At 42.0% G+C, this 17,987-nt stretch overlaps 1 protein-coding gene across 1 annotated transcript in view; it reads left to right on the forward strand.

The window, feature by feature from the left end:
* LOC115793367 (von Willebrand factor D and EGF domain-containing protein-like) overlaps nucleotides 1-17,987 on the forward strand; it is a 40,094-nt gene that overhangs the window by 17,580 nt on the left and 4,527 nt on the right. Inside the window, exons 13-30 of the mRNA XM_030748317.1 lie at nucleotides 34-170; nucleotides 269-430; nucleotides 532-636; nucleotides 1,415-1,529; nucleotides 3,383-3,654; nucleotides 3,779-3,998; nucleotides 5,001-5,138; nucleotides 8,668-9,138; nucleotides 11,283-11,420; nucleotides 13,549-13,916; nucleotides 14,003-14,507; nucleotides 15,442-15,537; nucleotides 15,622-15,717; nucleotides 16,015-16,110; nucleotides 16,431-16,526; nucleotides 16,672-16,767; nucleotides 17,286-17,381; nucleotides 17,582-17,677. Coding sequence (XP_030604177.1) covers nucleotides 34-170; nucleotides 269-430; nucleotides 532-636; nucleotides 1,415-1,529; nucleotides 3,383-3,654; nucleotides 3,779-3,998; nucleotides 5,001-5,138; nucleotides 8,668-9,138; nucleotides 11,283-11,420; nucleotides 13,549-13,916; nucleotides 14,003-14,507; nucleotides 15,442-15,537; nucleotides 15,622-15,717; nucleotides 16,015-16,110; nucleotides 16,431-16,526; nucleotides 16,672-16,767; nucleotides 17,286-17,381; nucleotides 17,582-17,677 — 3,303 coding nt within the window. The remainder of the gene's footprint in view (nucleotides 1-33; nucleotides 171-268; nucleotides 431-531; nucleotides 637-1,414; nucleotides 1,530-3,382; nucleotides 3,655-3,778; nucleotides 3,999-5,000; nucleotides 5,139-8,667; nucleotides 9,139-11,282; nucleotides 11,421-13,548; nucleotides 13,917-14,002; nucleotides 14,508-15,441; nucleotides 15,538-15,621; nucleotides 15,718-16,014; nucleotides 16,111-16,430; nucleotides 16,527-16,671; nucleotides 16,768-17,285; nucleotides 17,382-17,581; nucleotides 17,678-17,987) is intronic.

Genomic DNA, 17,987 nt, shown 5'->3' on the forward strand with positions numbered 1-17,987 from the left:
TCATTGATTTTCAAACAATCTCTCTTCTAATAGGTCAGCCAGTTGAGGTAACGGATTTGGAGAATAGTGGACTCTGCGATATTCGAGCTTACGACTGTCGCAGCATTCGGGTCTTTGGCCTCGGCTTCATTGATTCTCCTGACCTGAGCTGCTATGCCACCAGACTGAAGGTGAAGAGGGACTAAGGCTGAAATCAGGTTAAGAGATTTGAAGCGCAAAGTGTTTTTTTTTTTAATTTTTTCATCTTTTCTCTGAATTCCTTCTGCAGTACCTAAACAAAGCCTGGGTTCCAGGGGAAAAACAGCGAACTAAAGCCACCTTCCTCAGCTCCAAGGCTTTAGACTGTGCCGTACCATCACTGAGCGCCACTGCCATCACTACGGAAGACTTCATGATGAATGACAAACCATACGCACGCTGGGAGATTAAGGCAAGGCTCATTTTCATGTTAACCTAGAATTAGAATGTCTTCTGTTTGACTGTTTAATCACGATGTCGTTACATTATTGCCTTCCTCTTTTTCTGTCACAGGTCACCAATGATGGGTCCCAGTACAGCCAGGCAAAGGTGCTGACTATCTACGATGGCATTTGTCAGGTCTGCGAGGCCTCGCACTCAGGACTCTGTAAGTTAAAGGTAACTCGCATACAAAAGGGAACAATGTTTTTGTTCTTGGAAAATTGTTTATGCACCACCATTTTAATGAAAATTATTATAATTATTGAAATTTAAGGAGATGGAACTAAAAAAAAGCCAAAATCCATTTTCATTGCTAAAACACACCTTATACTGAGCCATCAGCTGAAGAACAGCTCCACAACTGTACTGTATTTCCTTGTTAGTATTAGAGAGTCTCCCATTATATAACCTCAGTATCAAGTCAGCCCTGTTATTATTCACCTCCACAGGTGACATGTTAGGAAAACCTGGGCACTCTAATCTTTGTTTATGTGAGTAGGAGATGCTGATTGAGGAGACAGATGTGATTCAGTGGGTGTTTAGTGGAAATGTGTGGTGAAGCATTTTACATGCTGTTAGGGGGGGCACAACAGTCTGCTGCTTGAACGAATAAAGCAGCAGTTGGTTATTTAAGATCTCTACATTCATTGAAAAGAGGTACATTAGGGGTCCTGTTGTTACTGGAACTGCTTTTTATGGGAGACAGACAAACAGCCCAGAGCGAAAACACACACAAACAGCTGCAGACAGACACCAAGAGATGTGCAAGAGGCTGCCAAAGTTGAACCAAATTGAATTAACTTAAGTCGAGATGTGTGTTTAGAGCTGATTCCCTGTTCATTACAAAACAGCTTGAGTTTTATGACATGAAAACATGGTGCTATTAGAACAAAATGTTGGGAATGTGAGTACACAAGCAGATCTGTTCTTGTTTTATTCTGTTTCTGTTCGTCAGGAGCAGACGTGCAACATAGATGGGATGTGTTTCGCAGCAGGAGACGCCAATCCCAGCAGTCCTTGCCTCCTCTGTGACCCCAACATCTCCAAATTTGCCTGGTCTGTGAACCAAGGTACAAACAAATCCATATGGATCTCCCCTTATGAAAGGAGAACAAGCTTATTTGTATAAACAAACACACAACAGTCATAAAAGTCTCCCTGTATACTTGATTTTATACCTGACTCGCAGTCCACTTATGATCACATCAGGTAAAAAAGCATTTATCTTCCTGTGTCAGTGCAGCGGTAGCCGTCCAACTGCGGTCTTGTTTGTGTCCATTAGCAGATCAAAGGAGCGGCGGTTTAGGTTTCCCAGCATGCCCTGACCCGTCACTTAACCACTCTGAGAGCGGGGGTAAATCACATGGCTGGTTTCCATAGCAGCACAGACTGATAAGATTCCTGAAAAAAGCAGGGGGACGCTGGAATAAATGATCAGTTTAACTTATCACTTAGTCACACTTTCAGCATTAAAACTTAAATGTAGAAGATTGGTAATTTTTTTTAAAGATTTTATTATTTTTAAACTTATGCAACATATACTTCTCACTAACCAACTGCAAAGTAAAAGACAGAATAAACACGACCCATAACATAAAATACATGCAGTTGCAAATTTATCTTATTTAATGAATATACAGCACTGTGCAAAAGTCTTGAGCCACCCCTCAAATGGGAGATGGGTGCAGGGATGTGTTGAAACATGCAAACATACAGGAAAATACACAGGTGAGAGCCCCTTTGTTCTTCAGCACGCCGTGTGTTTTTCTATCCAGGTGTGTTTGTGTTACTTCATTGGCAGTGTGTTTGGGATCACTGTCATGCTGAAAAATTAAGATGTTGTCAATCAGTCATTTTCCAGATGGTATTTCATGGTGGATCAAAATCTAATGGTACTTTTCTGTGTTCATAATTCCATCAATTTTGAGAAGATCTCCAACACCACTGGCTGAAATGCAGCCAGAGCCTCCATTGTGTTTTACAGATGGCTGCAGACACTCACTGTTGTACCTCTCTGCTGATACATACTGATGATGATTTTATCCAAAATATTTCAAATTTAGAATCATCACTCCATTGATTCCTTAAGAATGGCTTATGATAACCACCCTTCCAGTTTTTATCATCTCTTGTGATGCTTTTCGAGCGCTTCAGCCACTGTATGCTGCCCGATGCATTAGACTACAACGGATTAAAAAATCTTCACCAGGCTGTAATACACTGGTCCAAACCCTGTAATTTTAGTTAAGCACTCAGGGCACAGTGTAATGAGAGTTCAGATTGAGTTCCTTTGCTGTTTTCAGCGGTTATGAGTTACATAATCCATTACTTTTTTGATTTTGTGTAGAACAAGATGTGGATTCCCAGTTACTTACTTACTTACTTAACCCTCTTTGTCCCTTTTGAGACATAAGGCCGCAGTTCTTAACTATAACTTTCTTAGATTGTATCTCATCTTGTGATCTTGTATAACTTGAAGGATAACCTCTGAGAACCAGAGTTCTCAGTTAATGAAGTTAGTCTTTTCCCCTTTGCCCCTGCCAGTAACACCAGAAATCCCATACTTGACAGTCAAATCTGGGGAGGTGTTTCCTGGTATTATCATTTTCTCCCCTGTGAAACTTTGTGTTGAAAGTGAGATCTCATTCGATGAATGATGTTGCTGTAGAAATAGCCGCTGAGAACTGCAGCTGGAAAGAAAAGCTCGAGCCTCATCCAGATGTGGACATGCATGTTTACAATGATTCTTCCAGAAAGAACCTAGAGGCATGTTTTTGCCAAACCATGCTTGCATGTAAAGAGCTTATTTCAGGACAGGAAGCTCCTGTCATCAAATGCTTGTAGTTGGAAGACAGTAAATAGTAAGGTGGGAATAAGAGGTGGGCTGAAGTGCGTCTTGGTCCGTTTCTGTCTGCATTTTCAGTCAACGAGCCTCCGACTTTCCACCAGCCTCAAAGCGACCTGCGGACATTTGCCCGCGAGAACTTTGTCTTCCAGTTTGCAGCATCAGACCCCGAGGGTTCGGCGCTCCTCTTCCAGCTGGAAGAGGGGCCGGAAGGTGCTGTCCTCTCCCCTGCCGGCCTCCTTATCTGGAGGGTCCCATCAGTTCCCATGAAGGACGAGCTTCGGGCGAGCAGCTCTGTCCGCTTCACACTGTCCGACGAGTGCAACGCCCAGAGCAGCTTCACTGTGGAGGTAGAGAGGAGTTAAGTTGCTGAGCAGTGGTCAGCTGGTGTAAATATGATACACTGATGTTGTTAGATATTAATAAAATCCAGACATGCCTCAGCAGTGTCTGTGTTTTCCATCTGTCATACAGATTGTTGTGGTGCCGTGTGGCTGCCAGAATGGAGGCTCGTGCGTGACAGATATTAACTTTCCCGCGGGCAGTGGGAAGTACCTGTGTGTGTGTCCTGAGGGTACGCGGGGCGAGCTCTGCGCCGAGGACGTGGACGAATGTCTGTCGGCTCCGTGTATGGGCGCCAAGTGCATCAACACTGTGGGTGGGTACAGGTGCCAGTGTCCTGCAGGACTGCGAGGTAAGAATGATGAAAAATGTACACATTTACCGTATTTTTCGGACTATACGTCGCTCCGGAGTATAGGTCGCACCAGCCAAAAAATGCATAATAAAGAAGAAAAAACATATATAGGTCGCACTGGACTATAAGTCGCACTTTTTTGGGGGGGGTTGATAGAATCCGAGACCCAGAGCAGAAATTCCATCTTGAACGGCAATTTAAAATAATAATGGATTAAAGAACAGGACGAACACGGTTACGCCTACGTTATGCTAACGTAGCACATTCAGCTACATGACGCACAACGAACACGTGTTCGGTATGTTAACGTAACATTAAGTTATTCAGATAACCATAGCATAAAGAACATACTAACAAGTTAACCAAACCATCAATCCATTGAATTCTTCATCCTCGGTGTCACTTCTAAACAATTCCGTACACTCCGTAGACGAAGCGCCGCTTCCTCTTCTGTGTCGCGTTAGTCAGACTCGTCGTCAGCTGCAGTTCCAATTATTCCAGCCTTTCTGAATCCCAACAGGATGGTTTGTCACTGAAGCCCATGTTTTCTTGATCCATCCAATGACTTCCAGGAAAGTTGGGTGGCGCATTCTCCCAGTTGCCGTTAAGCTGTCCTCTCCATCCATCATCCACTGCGCCCACAGGTTACGCAAGACTGCCTTAAAGCTGCAGTTCACGGAGATGTCAAGTGGCTGGAGTATTTTGGTTCATGTGTTATAAATGTCACATATACGTCGCTCCGGAGTATAGGTCGCACCCCCAGCCAAACTATGAAAAAAAGTGCGACTTATACTCCGGAAAATACCGTAATCAGAAATGAACACAAAAAAGCCCTTAATGTTTAAAAATACATAAAGCAGGTTCTGTTTAGATTCATGTTTGCAGCCAAGGAGGATTAATCACAGTAATGGTTTCTGTGTGTGTGTGTGTGTGTGTGTGTGTGTGTGTGTGTGTGTGTGTGTGTGTGTGTGTGTGTGTGTGTGTGTGTGTGTGTGGCAGGTTTAACATGCCTGGAGGATATCAATGAGTGTGAAAGGAAGCCTTGTTTTCCTGGAGTACAGTGCTTCAACAGCTTCGGCTCCTATGGCTGTGGCCCCTGCCCCAAAGGAATGGTGGGAAATGGGACTTCGTGCACTGGTAAGTTTGGGCTTACTGTGTTATCCCCGTTGGCTCTTTATTAAAGATGGAGCTCTGCTATGAGCCCCTCATTCCATCCTGGAAAAAGAACAGCTCAAAGAAATCATTAAAAGCCACAAATGACTGTGACATTCGTGCCCATGATGAGCGGATATAAACATCTGACCACAGTTGTATATGTCTTGAGGAGTGATAGGCATGGTTAAGTAGCTTCAGTATGAACACAGTGTACCCAAACAAGACCACTTATATTCCTACAATCAATCCGGCTTTCCATAACAACCATGAGTTTAACAGATACTGCTGTTCTCTGAGAGCCACTCTTTAGAGTTCAAATGCCTCACTGAACTAATGTGTGAAGTCTGTAAAACTGACTATTTATCTATTTATCTGCTCATTTTCCAACAGTTTGTTATATTTGTTCATTAGCTGCGATGTTGGTTCCAGCATTCCAGAACTGTGATTACTTGTAAGCAACCTGAAAAAACTGGAACTATAAGAAAATTAGCTCCAAGTAAATTTAAATAAAAGCATCGACTGTCTGAGAAAAAGGGTGAAGTTTTTCATCGCAGCCGTGTGTCTCTGAGGAACACTCAGCAGTGATATGGTACTCATGCTGAATTGAAACCAGATGGTCTGATAGCAGCTAATAGTGCTGTCTTGTATCGTGACCGCTCACACTGCTTTGGAAACCCTTTTTTGCTCCACCTAAACTAAATCACTCAGCAGTTATGTATCATGGTACCAGAGAATACAGGAGTTTATAAAGACTATTGCATGAGACCATAAAAACAAACTTCAGCTTCTGTTTATTCTTATTTTATTTGATTAGCAAGAGAGTTGAAATACAATATATTTGACTACCTCCCAGCGTTGTTAATCCATCCCACTTTGTCCCACACAAACACAGTGTTTGTCTGGAACTGGAAACCCTACCAGTCTTAAAAACATAGAAACTGGTTGGTGATCATCTGGCAACCACCAGTCACTAGGGAAAAATGTGTATTTTCCAACTGGTTTTTCAAAAACTGCCTGTCCCAGAACTCCAACATCCATGGTTGTCTACAGGGATTGATTCACTTTTAGAGCCAACCTCTGGTGGCCACTAGAAGAACGGTAATATTATGAGACACAATAAAAGTCATCAGTTTGCTTCAGTTTCTAGATCAATGCAGAGTCAAATTTGTTGCTTTAACAGTCTAAATAAAAAGAACCAAATTTCACATTTTAAAGACATCATGTTGAGCCATATGGTGCCACAGGTGTATTATCATACACTGAATTGAAACAAACTTTGCCTGAAAAGTTTTTCCAAATAATCTGGGGCCAATTAGCACTGGGGCTAAGAAGATGTTGGATTCCTACAATCAGGTTGTCCTTCAAGTCATCATGTGTTTTAAGGAGTTACTGCCCCCCCCAAAAAAAGAACTTGTCCAAAGTAAAGCACAGAACATAAATTAAACTTAGTAATGTATTATTTGTCACTTTTATGGAACCTGGTGGCAGAAAACTCACAGGGACAGATACTTGGATTTCCTAATCCCCTTTGTTCTTTAATCCACCACATGTCAAGCGAGACTCTTCAGCTTGACTTGTTTGACCTCTTCGCCCAGTTAATTTTCAGATACACAACTTTGTGTGTCAGTGGAGCTGGGCAGGGTCCTTAAATCTAAAATGTCATGAATGACAAGCCGGGCAGTGATGAATGCTCCTGCTTTTTTTTACTGTTGCCTGTTGAGTTTAAGGCTGCAGTCAAAGACACTTGAGTTAAAACTAAATACAGTTGTGTTCAGAGTTTTACATCCACTCATTGTGGGCATGAATACCATGATCATTTTGGGCTTTTAATGATTTCTTTGAACTATTCTTTTTCCAGGGTGGAATGATTGTGTAGCATACACCTTTAATGACTTTAGAAAACAAGAATTTGTTGCACAAGTTTGAATTTATTTTGGATTTTCTTTGATCCACTCAGAGTCAAAAGTATACGTACAAGCTCAAATATATGCATACACTCACTTTCTTTTAATAAGTGGTGCTGAAGATTTTACAAAGTCTTTGATCTTGACAAGGCCAAGGCCTACTAACTTCTCATTAGTGATCATGATTGGCTACAACTGGTAGTTTCTCTCTGCCAGCATAAAAAGTATTTGTTTGACCAACAAGGAACTCTGTGAAGATCTAAGAAGGAGAATTGTAGATTTACAAAGGTTGGGAAAGTCTTTTGGAGCCATTTCTAAACAACCGCAGATTCAAAGATCATCAGTTCAAACAATTGTACCTAAGTTATTCAGATGTGTTACCACATTGCCAGTGTCTGGAAGAAGACCCAAACTCTCACCCTCAAATGAGAGGACATTGATCAGGATGGAACCAGCAAGGCTCAAAGCCTGCCATGAACTGGAAACTGCTGGACCACCAGCATCACTGTCCACAGTGAATTGAGTTTAAAATCACCGTGGACTAAGAGGGTCCCAGCCAAGAACGAGGTACCTGCTCCAAAATTGACACCTTACATGCAACTGAAATTTCCAGTTGCCCTCAAGGACAAACCAAATACCTTCTGGAGAAAACTTTTATGGGTAGATGATACAAACATTGAGCTGTTGAACTAATTCTTGTTTTTTAAACTAATTAAAAATGTATGCTGTACAATCATGCCACCCTGGAAAAAGAACAGCTGAAAGAAATCATTAAAACCCCCAAATTACCATCACATTCATGCCCATGATGAGTGAATATAAACTTCTTACAACACCTGCAAATTCATATTCTCAGCTAATACCAGGCTCAGAGGAGGAGCAGGGATTAAGAATAAATTATTTATCTACAGAATAGTCTTTAATCACAGCAACAGAAAGAAAAGAAACCCGTCACTAGATTAAATAAATCAAAGATTAAGTAATCGTCAGACAGGACCAAACAACGTCCTAGTCAAGAGGATCAGAACATAGCAATGCACGCTGCAGTGTTCATCCAAAGCTATAAAGCAGTTACGTTGAGATTGGGAAAGTAGCCTTTACACCTCTTCATCTAACCAAGAAAATTCAGCTCTGAAAAAACTGAATAAAAGTTGAGTCACAAGGGTAAAGATCTTAAAAATGTGTTCAAAACTGGACTCCAAAGTTTCATTGAATCTGCTTTAATTATATTTAAAAAGAAGTCTTGGCTGAACTAAAGCAGAATGAGTGGTGTTTTACCTGCTCCCCTGTCTGAAGTCTGTTCAGGTTTCTTGCTACTATTGTGGCTTGTAAAGGTGTTGATACACCTCGTGAGATCTTCACACAAACTCGACCCAAGGTCTCGTCTCTTGCCGGGTGTCACGGCTCATTAAACGCAAGCTCTTGACTCCCTTTCAGGTGTTTTTATTTTCACCAAGCTGTTCATCTTTTACTGTACCAGCTCTCTTTTTCAGTCCTTGCAATATGTCTATTGCAATATGTTCTGAAGTGGGTGATCTTGATGTTCAATCAGATGTAAATCCAGAGGCAAGCAATCCAGAAAATAATCGGTGGCTTTCTTATTGCAGCCATCCTCAGTCCAGTTGTCATCCCTTCAACATCTGTTCCTCATACGACTGGCTACGAGACACCAGATGTTCTGCTGCAACCACCCAAAATAAAGACAGGGACTTTCCAGAAGACCTCAAGCGGTAGCTCCCCACAGATGAGGGCTGAGGCCAGGAAAACATTTCCAAGATTTGACCCACAAATTAAGTCAACCACATGGAGAAGGATGGCAGGAATTAGCTCCAGCCCAGAGCTCACGGTAGCAGAAACCAGCAGGAGCGACACACCAACTGTCCGCCAAGCAAATATTGATTCTTCATGGAAAACCCAAGGAGCTAACCTAAACCTGTCCAGGAGTAACACAGACATGTTCAAGAATGTCACAGAGATTGTGCCCCACAGAGTCAAGCAGGAGAAGTCTACAGTTAGCAACACTACAAGCAAGGTGCTGAGTGTAGCTCCACAACCAGAAAATGGCAGACCAGCTGCAGGTAAACCCAACATTTACAATAAATTCCACTTAATGTCATTTTTCTGTACATATGTGCTTTAGATGAAGGGGTATTACACTGTGCTGAGCCTCAAGGAAATATGAACACAAGGAGACTTTAAGAGGCAACACTCAGTCACCCTGGCCTTCAATGATTTCTTACAGTCATTAAAATAAGTGCCAGGAAAATTATTCACATACCGTAGTAAATAGCATAAAAGGTGGTTGGACGTGATTCAGGAACACAAAAGAACGTTTGCTTTTTCTGGGGCCACTTTTTTTGACATGTAGTTATGTCTTTAAGATAAGCGACCTCGAGCAGCCATGTGTAGTGCAAGTGGAAGTTGGCGCCCTGCTAACCTAGAAAATAACATGAATTTATTTTTGTACACAGGTTTTAATTTAACTCACACCATGATCTTTTCAGTGAGAGAAAGTAAACACTCCAGGCTCCAGTCCCAAAGTAGGTTTTTTTTTTTCCCTTTTGTAGCCCCTTAACTGGCAAGGGCCCGGTGACGGGCCGTTTGTAGTCCCTTTTATATGGCAGGCTAGACCCTCCCATTTTTATTGACACGTCATTCGGCCAATCATGTAACTGGCTGCACCAAATCACCTGACAAAGCTACGTGACGCCCTCTGAGTATTATTGGCTCTGGGAAACCCATTTCTTAACATGATTGGCCGAATGAGGTGTCAGTCAAAATGGGTGGGTCTAGCCTGCCATATAAATGCACTTCATTCGGCCCGCGGACCAGACGCAGCCGATTAATAGGCTATGAAATGGGTTGTTCAGAGCCAATAATAACCAGAGGGTGTTATGTAGTTGTTTCAGGTGATTTTATTTGCTGCCAGTTAAGGGGTTAAAGTGAACACCCCATATGGTGCTTTGATAACAGTTAAACGGGTCGTTTTCAGACATTAGGAACAACCAATCAGTGTAATTGTTTAGCTGTTGGCTTATAAAACTTCATTCATCCTTTTTTTTTTTTAAGACCCTTACCATTGTGCACTCAAATAGCCATTCAGAAATGGGGAAATTCACAACAGACAAAAATGATTATGCTTATGCTACAGTGACACTAGGGAAGACGGTGGTTGGAGCCTGTGGCATAACCTAAATTACTGCGACCTGTGTGCGATGAGCTTCAGATTTTGTTGCCTTTGATATGGTTGCTTCTATGAGGTCCAGAAGATGGGGACCAGGTCTGTGAACAGTGAGCAGTCAGTTGCCAACTTTAAAGTGACTTTGGTGCATCAAGACGGCAATAAAACAGCAATAAGACAGTCAGTCTGCTATCAGTCTGCAGTCGATTTGTGATTAAATGGGGTCAAACAGGCAATTACATGCAGTCGGTTTGTGATAATATGGCGATTAACTGTGATAAATCTGCAAGAAAAACAAATCTGTTGTAAATCTGTTGCCAAAACCTCATAAAATTGAAAGAAGTCCTCCACACATAGCGACAGTTGCTGCGGGATAGCAATTTAACTGCAAAATAACATAGGCACTCAGCAACCTTGCTTTTATATTGGAATATAACCAGAATACAACCAGTTAGCAACCTATTGAGTTCAGTCTTCCATTGCAAAGAGACTCATCAAAGACTAATTGCACTTATCAGTGCAGATTGACTCAAATTGATTGCAACTTGTTGGCAACCTGTCTGCAATTATTTGCAAGCCTACACCAGTCTGTCTGAAAGTGATTGGAGTCTGTCCACGCCAGGCTGTGATTGTTTGGACACAGGTTGCCTCCCAATAGGAGACCATTGTTCCTTGTGATTGAAAGTGGTCTCCCAGAGGTTAAGGTTGTTGGACACTCAACTTTGGGGCAACCACTTAGTTCAAACAACTACTTGCAATCAGTTGTCAAATAGAATAAAATTCTATTCACTCAGGAGGGACCCAGCACAAGTGAATTTCCACAGCCTTAATTATTGAAAAAAAACAAATCTGAGCTTTGCAACAGCTTTACTTTCATGTTGCAAGGATGTCAGTGATGGAGATCAGTGTTGCTTGGGGAAAACTACAATCCAAACCTTGTTATAGGCCATGTAGACTCTGACTAGCTGCTAGGACACTGATTCACCTCATACAGTTTGTCTCTTCAAGGATCAGCTAAGTCTCTGGCTGTCAATGTGTCAGGTACATGCGCCAGCCGGCCCTGCTTTCCCGGGGTTCAATGTATCAACCGCAGACCACCGCACGTTGGCTACGTGTGTGGTCGCTGCCCACCTGGACTTTACGGCAACGGTCGCATCTGCATGAAGAATGCCAAGGAAGGTACGGGACTCTTTTGCTCACTCTTAATATTTTAATGCATTAAGCATAAGCTTCCCAGATTCTCAAGTCTTATTTGCCATTTTGAAGGACTTTGCAGGAACCAATAGATCAGAGTACTTTTTCACATGCCAAATTTTTAAAACAGCAGATCACAGTGAGCGTTTTGCCAAAATTTGGCCCACATGTCCAGTTCCCTTTAACCTTACCTAATTCTGTTGACTCAATTCAGCCACAGGTCCACTTTACATAAGCCAGGCGTCAGATGTTTAATTGCCTTTGAGTCACATCTATAACATTTGCCAGTGCATAAGTAGCTCAAATGTATCTGCTCTCTGCTCTGTATAATACACTCTTTTCATTCTTGGTACAAAAACACATTATGCTGTTTTTCAGAGGCAAAAATAAGCATTAATTTGATGAAAACATCTGTCAGCAATGTGAATCCCTCTGCTACTGCGGTCTGCCCTTAAGAGCTTACTTTGTTCTCGTTATGCTCTGGTTTCCCTGATGTTGCTTTATGTGTTTGTCTTGATTGGAAAGAATGTAATTTATTGCAGGAGATAAATCAGCATGAGTGGTGGGCGAGTGAAATAACCACCTCTGGTCCTTTACTTTTTGAGTCGGTGCCTGGCCACAAAGTTTCTGCAGCATTGCTGAATGCTGCGTCACACGAGGGGCCCTCACAGCTCCAAAGAGACAGCCTGATTCCAACTTAAATCCCTTTATTGTGGATTGAGTTTGTCTGGAAACTCACAACACCACAAACAGGACATTAATCGCTTAAATTGCTTTGCTGTTCTTCTCTTTACCCTGTTTGTCCAAGGACGGAAAGCAGACGTGATCTTTTCGTGCTACATGTTCATCGTTTGACCAGATGTCCTGCTTTTCAATTTTGGTTTTATTTTGCTATATTTTATTATTTAATGGACTGTTTTCCAGATTGCCTTCACACTGGACAGCTCATTGTATCTGTTATGTCTTTCGAGCTGTGTGTAGTCCAACACATACGCAGTGCGCAGCAGAATGACAGATTTATAATGAAATCAGCTGTAGCTCCACAGGCTGGTTCAAAACAGCCTCAGGCTGATCTGTAAATGCTTCCAGCTGACTTGTATTGTGAATTATATTTGAATAGAAAACATTATTTTAATTTGTACGGCAGTCGAGGAATTTTGTCTGTGATAAAGGAAGATTACACTTGCCATTTGGCTTAAATAGCCATCAAAACAAAGCTTAGGTTATCCTGTTTTGTTCAAACAGTATGCTAACTTTTAAAAAGGCTTTTAGCTAGAGTTTCAATAGATGTGTTTAGTGACTGCTGTCTCAGATAACAAGTTTAGTCCTGGTTACTACACAAGCACTAATCCAATAATGACGGGGACAGAGCTGCTACACGAGAGTGTGAAATGCTCTTTGGCACAGATTTACAAGAGCTATACTTTCCAGCAGTTTGCATTAGAGCAGGTAAACCTTTATTCTTGTGATTTTATTTTCTCTTTTGCTTGTTTCGAGGAGGATAAATAAAGCCCACCCAAACATTGCTGTGGCAAATTTTTGCAATCTGAAACTTCCTAGTAAGGATTCCTAAGTTATGACTGGATCATGACCTTTTTGGAGATAGAGATATGAATTGCTTAGGGCCCAGTCACACAGGCCTTGAGACTGGTTGGCAACTGCCTGGCAACCACCAGTCTCTAGGGAAAAATGAGTATCTCCCCACTGGTTGCATGTAGTTGCTGAAGATTGTTGGCAGTCGCTGTGAAATTGATTACTAAAGGCAGCTGTACATCATTAGAAAGTTTGGGTAGAGTATATTCTCAGCTTTGGTCCTGAAGCCTGATTGTAAATGTTCAGTGATATAGTCTAAAAAGGGAAGAGGCTGAGCATTGGCCATTTTCTCCATATATTCCATCACAGAATAGGAATTTCAAAATGAAAATTACTTAGATCTGATTTGTTCAGGCTAGCTTTTTTAATGAGCTGGACTGCTCTGGTCACAAAATTTATAATAATGGAAACTGAAGGTCCTAGAGTGTCCAAAAAGTATGCAGGAACAATATCCAAGGAGCAGGTGGATAAATTACGTGTCTGATTGTATCATGAATGTGACCCTTCTGTTTTTCCTCAGCATCCAATCACCTTCCTCTGCAGCAGTCGCTCGGCAAGTCCAGCCGATCCTCACATGGAAGCAGCAACAAAGACCTCCATCTTCACCTGCCCAACTTTCCCACCAGGTATAGCGTCAAGCACCTGTCTTCACCCTTCATTAGGTCGAACCGAGAACACCAGGTTACGACATCAGGGAGGGAAGGGGGCACAGGGAGAAGAGAGGCGGTCACCTCTGCTTCCAGAGATGTTTCCAGGACATCAGTCAGCGCCCTTCATGTCACTGCCCATACTCACATCACACATAAAAGTGCTGGCCTTAGATCAGACACCAGGATGTACTCCACTACTTCCAGGGAGTTTGTGGTGCCCCGTGTAACAGTCTCCAAGGTGAGTTGGTACTGTTCAAAGCATTAAAAGAAAATGATACAGATGGACATTAGATTCCATTAACTCTCTTTATAATCATCTTCCAGAAGTCTGAAGGAGCTCTCGCTGGTGCCACATCTCTTAAGGTAACTCCCCCTGCTCCTCACCTCTCCACTCAGCCTGGAGGAGTAACAGTGCCTCAACAGACAACCCAGTCTCAGCTCAACCACTTGGCATCCACGCAGCCCAAACCCTGGACTCCACCTAGACCTGCCCTCCCACTTACAGCAGCCCTCACCGCTCTGTCCTACTCACTGTCCGAGGCCGAGTTCTCTGCAGATGGGGATGAAGCTGAGCCAGGATCAGAGATGCCAAAGATCGTGCCAGTGCTGACCCTCACAACGCCAGGCAAGATAGTCTATAGCTCCCTGGCACAAAGAGCTACAGCCAGCCAGCCATCGACTGGAAGTGGTGCACCAGCTGACAAACATTTGATGGCTTGTGCAGAACGGCCATGTTTTCCCGGTGTCCAGTGTGAACCAACCATGGATGGGGGTTTCTACTGTGGAAGGTGTCCGATGGGATACACTGGAAATGGACGAGTCTGTAAAGGTGAATCTCTTAACGCTTTGATATCCAACTATTTGAAATCTGCAGAACTGCTTGGCTAATTTCTAATAGTGTTTTTATTAATATAAAATAGAGTTGGGAAAAAAAGTTTTCACGGGACTCTGTGCAGTCATGTGAAAAACTAAGTACACCCCATGAAATAGCTTAGCAGCAATAACGTGAAGCAATTGTTTTCTGTACGATAGTCTCTCACATCATTGTGGAGAAGTTTTGGTCCACTCTTCTTTACAGTATTACTTCAGTTCATTGAGATTTGCGGGCATTCATTAAGGTCCCACCACAGCATTTCAGTCGGGTTGAAGTCATTGTCCTGTTGGATGATCCAATTTCAGCCAAGGTTTAGCTGTTAGACACTTTGGTATACAGAGGAGTTCATGGTCGACTTAGTGACTGAAAGGTGCCCAGGATCTGCAGCTGCAAAACAAGCCCAAATCAGAGTCTGTAGAGTCTGAGATGTAGATCTTGGGGATTTTTTTTTTTTGTATGGTCTGATGTTGGGGGGAATTTGCTGGGATGCCCACTCCTGGGAAGAATATATTGTTGTGTTAACACATCTGAACACTCCAGCCTGCAAACTGCCAAAACTTCTCCTTTTATAGAGGTGCTCAAACTTGTTGATGATCAGTTAATCAAGTACATTTGATTAGCAGGAATAATAGTGTACTTGGTTTTTCACAGAACTGCAAAGAGTCCTGTGAATATCTGGCCTGTGGTAAATAACTGTATGAAGTTATTTACCACAGGCTTACATATTTTGAGAAAAAAATAAACAAATGCCAGTTATAACCAGAATCTAATCTAATGTTGGCCGTCTTTGTGTGCAGTCTGTGGGCCGCAAAAAGAAAGATAAACCAGTCAAATAGAAAGATATACACAGGTTTAACATCTCAACAGCTGTTTATGTTTGTGTTTAAAGCCGTTTGCAGGCATCCATGTGGCAGGAACATGGAGTGTGCAGCGCCCAACACATGCCGCTGCAAACCAGGCTACACTGGATTAAACTGCCAGACTGGTAAAAATAAATAGCTTGTATTTGAATTCTTTAAAAATGTATTTTAAATAATTATTTTGTTTTGTTTATGACATATTTTATTAGCTATCTGTGATCCAGAGTGCATGAATGGTGGGGTTTGCATTGCTCCAAACGTGTGCCAGTGTCTCAGAGGCTACCATGGAGAGACTTGTCAGGAAGGTAAAGTTTTAATTATGTTTCCCAATAAATTTATTTAATAGCAGCACATTGGTGCGGTGGAAAGACCTTAAAGCCCATCCGGACTGTTTTGGTCTTTTACTTAACATTCATTCCCAGATATCTGTGTGGACAGGTGTACCTTGCAAACCAAACATGCTAGCTAAGTAGATCATAGTAAGTCCAGGTCCAGAAACGCAAATAAAGTGGGAGTTTGAAGCTTTTTTTATATAAGTCTATAATAGCATGCATTAAAAATATGTAAATATTACATCTCATATTTAACGTCGATGTGTGCAGCCCTGTGCAGGTTACCATGTGAAAATGGAGGCACCTGTGTGGGGCTGCAGACCTGCTCCTGTCCTTATGGGTTTGTTGGTCCTCGATGTCAAACAAGTGAGTTCATGGATTTTCAATAAAGTTCTTAAAAATAGCAGAAATTTGTACACAGTGTTTTTGTGTTTTTAGGTATGTTTTCTCATTTTATTGTCTTCATTTACAAGCATTTTTTTTTTCACTTTGTCTTTCCCATAACTGTTATTGTAGTCTCTTCCTATTATAAGGGAGTTCTTCCTCCCCACTATCGCCAAGAGCTGTTCAGAGGAGATCATCAGATCATTGTAGTTCTGTCTCTGATACTGCAGTCTTGAAACCTTTAGACCACAAAAATGACATCGAATTACATTGAATATGTTTATTCTTTTTGTGGGTTGCAGTGGTGTGTAGGCGGCACTGTCAAAACGGAGGCCAGTGTGTATCTCCAGACGAGTGCATGTGTACACCAGGCTGGACTGGACCATCCTGCGAGACTGGTGAGTTGTGTTACTCATGCTGTGGGGGCAAAGGTAGAGTAAGTGATTTAATTTAGGTTTAGGAAGTAAATGGGGAGTCCAAGTAATATCCTCTGAACTCATGGAAATCTTTCTTTTTGATGGTGATTTTTTGGTTTTTTTCCAGCCCTCTGCTCTCCTGTCTGTCTGAACGGAGGTTTGTGTGTTCGACCAAATACCTGCGAGTGTCCTCACGGTTTCTACGGTGCACACTGTCAGAACGGTAAATCTACAGCTGCAGACAGAAGCTGGATTTAAAGCAAAACCATTTTTTTATCATGTTTTAAAAGTGGGCTTATGCTGCTTTTACCTCTTTTAAAATCATTTAAATACTGTTCCAGTGGTGGATTATAACATTAAACATGGCCATTGTTTCAAATAATGAGGCCAGTGTATGTGCAGTGATCCCTGTGAGCCAAAAGCTCAGATTTAAGACTGCTCTAAATGCTCTATTTCAGACAGTTTTTGCTACTCCTGGCTCTGAATGATGTCATAGTGAGGGCGTTATCCTAATATGGACATTACAGAAGTCCCGCCCACTTGCTGTTTAAACAGCTCTTTGTGAGGGCTAGCCAATCAGAAGAAGGTTAGCTAAAAGGGGGAGGAGCTAAAATGCCTCATTTCAGATAAGACCCAGGATAAGATTAATAAGGATTATTTTGAGTTGTGAGTCATGCAAAGCTACTCTAGTGGATACCAATAATTAAAATATGGTTCACGTTAAATTTTTTTCTCCTCCAGCCGTCTGCAGCCCTCCCTGTAAAAATGGTGGTCTATGTATGAGGAACAACATCTGCTCGTGTCTGCAGGGATACACGGGCAGATGCTGTGAGAGAAGTAAGTCCTTCTTCTTGTTCCTTCCTCTCTCTGGTCATCTTTCTTTCTTCTCTCTATAATGTGCTTTTTTTTGTAAAGGTCAGTTTGAGCCCGGCAGTGCAGTCTTTTATAATTAACTCGTTATATAAAGGTTATAAGTAGTTAACTGGTCCTGTAAGCTTGATCCTAAATTGATTCTTGCTCTCATTCTTTCTCTGCAGGCGTGTGCGAGCCCATGTGTATGAACGGCGGGCGGTGCGTCGGTCCTGATGTTTGCGACTGTCCGTCCGGTTGGCGAGGGAAGAGATGTGACAAACGTAAGTGTAATGATACAAAAAGGTTCTGTAACATCCAGGCAGAACAACACGTCTTTATCTCTCTTATTATGTTGACTTAGAGTCAGGGTAAAAATAAAGTACACCCTCTTTCACTTGTAAGGATTTGTATATCAGTAAGTAAAAATGCATTTTGGCTCAGTTTTTGTAATTAAATAATGATGCAGTGTTGTGTGTTTGTTCATCTAAGGTTTTATTTACCTAATTTTAAGACCTGCTAAGAACCAGATAATATTTTATTATGATCTGATAGGTAAAACCTCAGAATTGACGGACGGTGTATTTACTGTGA

Source organism: Archocentrus centrarchus, chromosome 2 (genome assembly GCF_007364275.1).
Source record: "Archocentrus centrarchus isolate MPI-CPG fArcCen1 chromosome 2, fArcCen1, whole genome shotgun sequence".
Classification (NCBI taxonomy): Eukaryota; Metazoa; Chordata; class Actinopteri; order Cichliformes; family Cichlidae; genus Archocentrus; species Archocentrus centrarchus.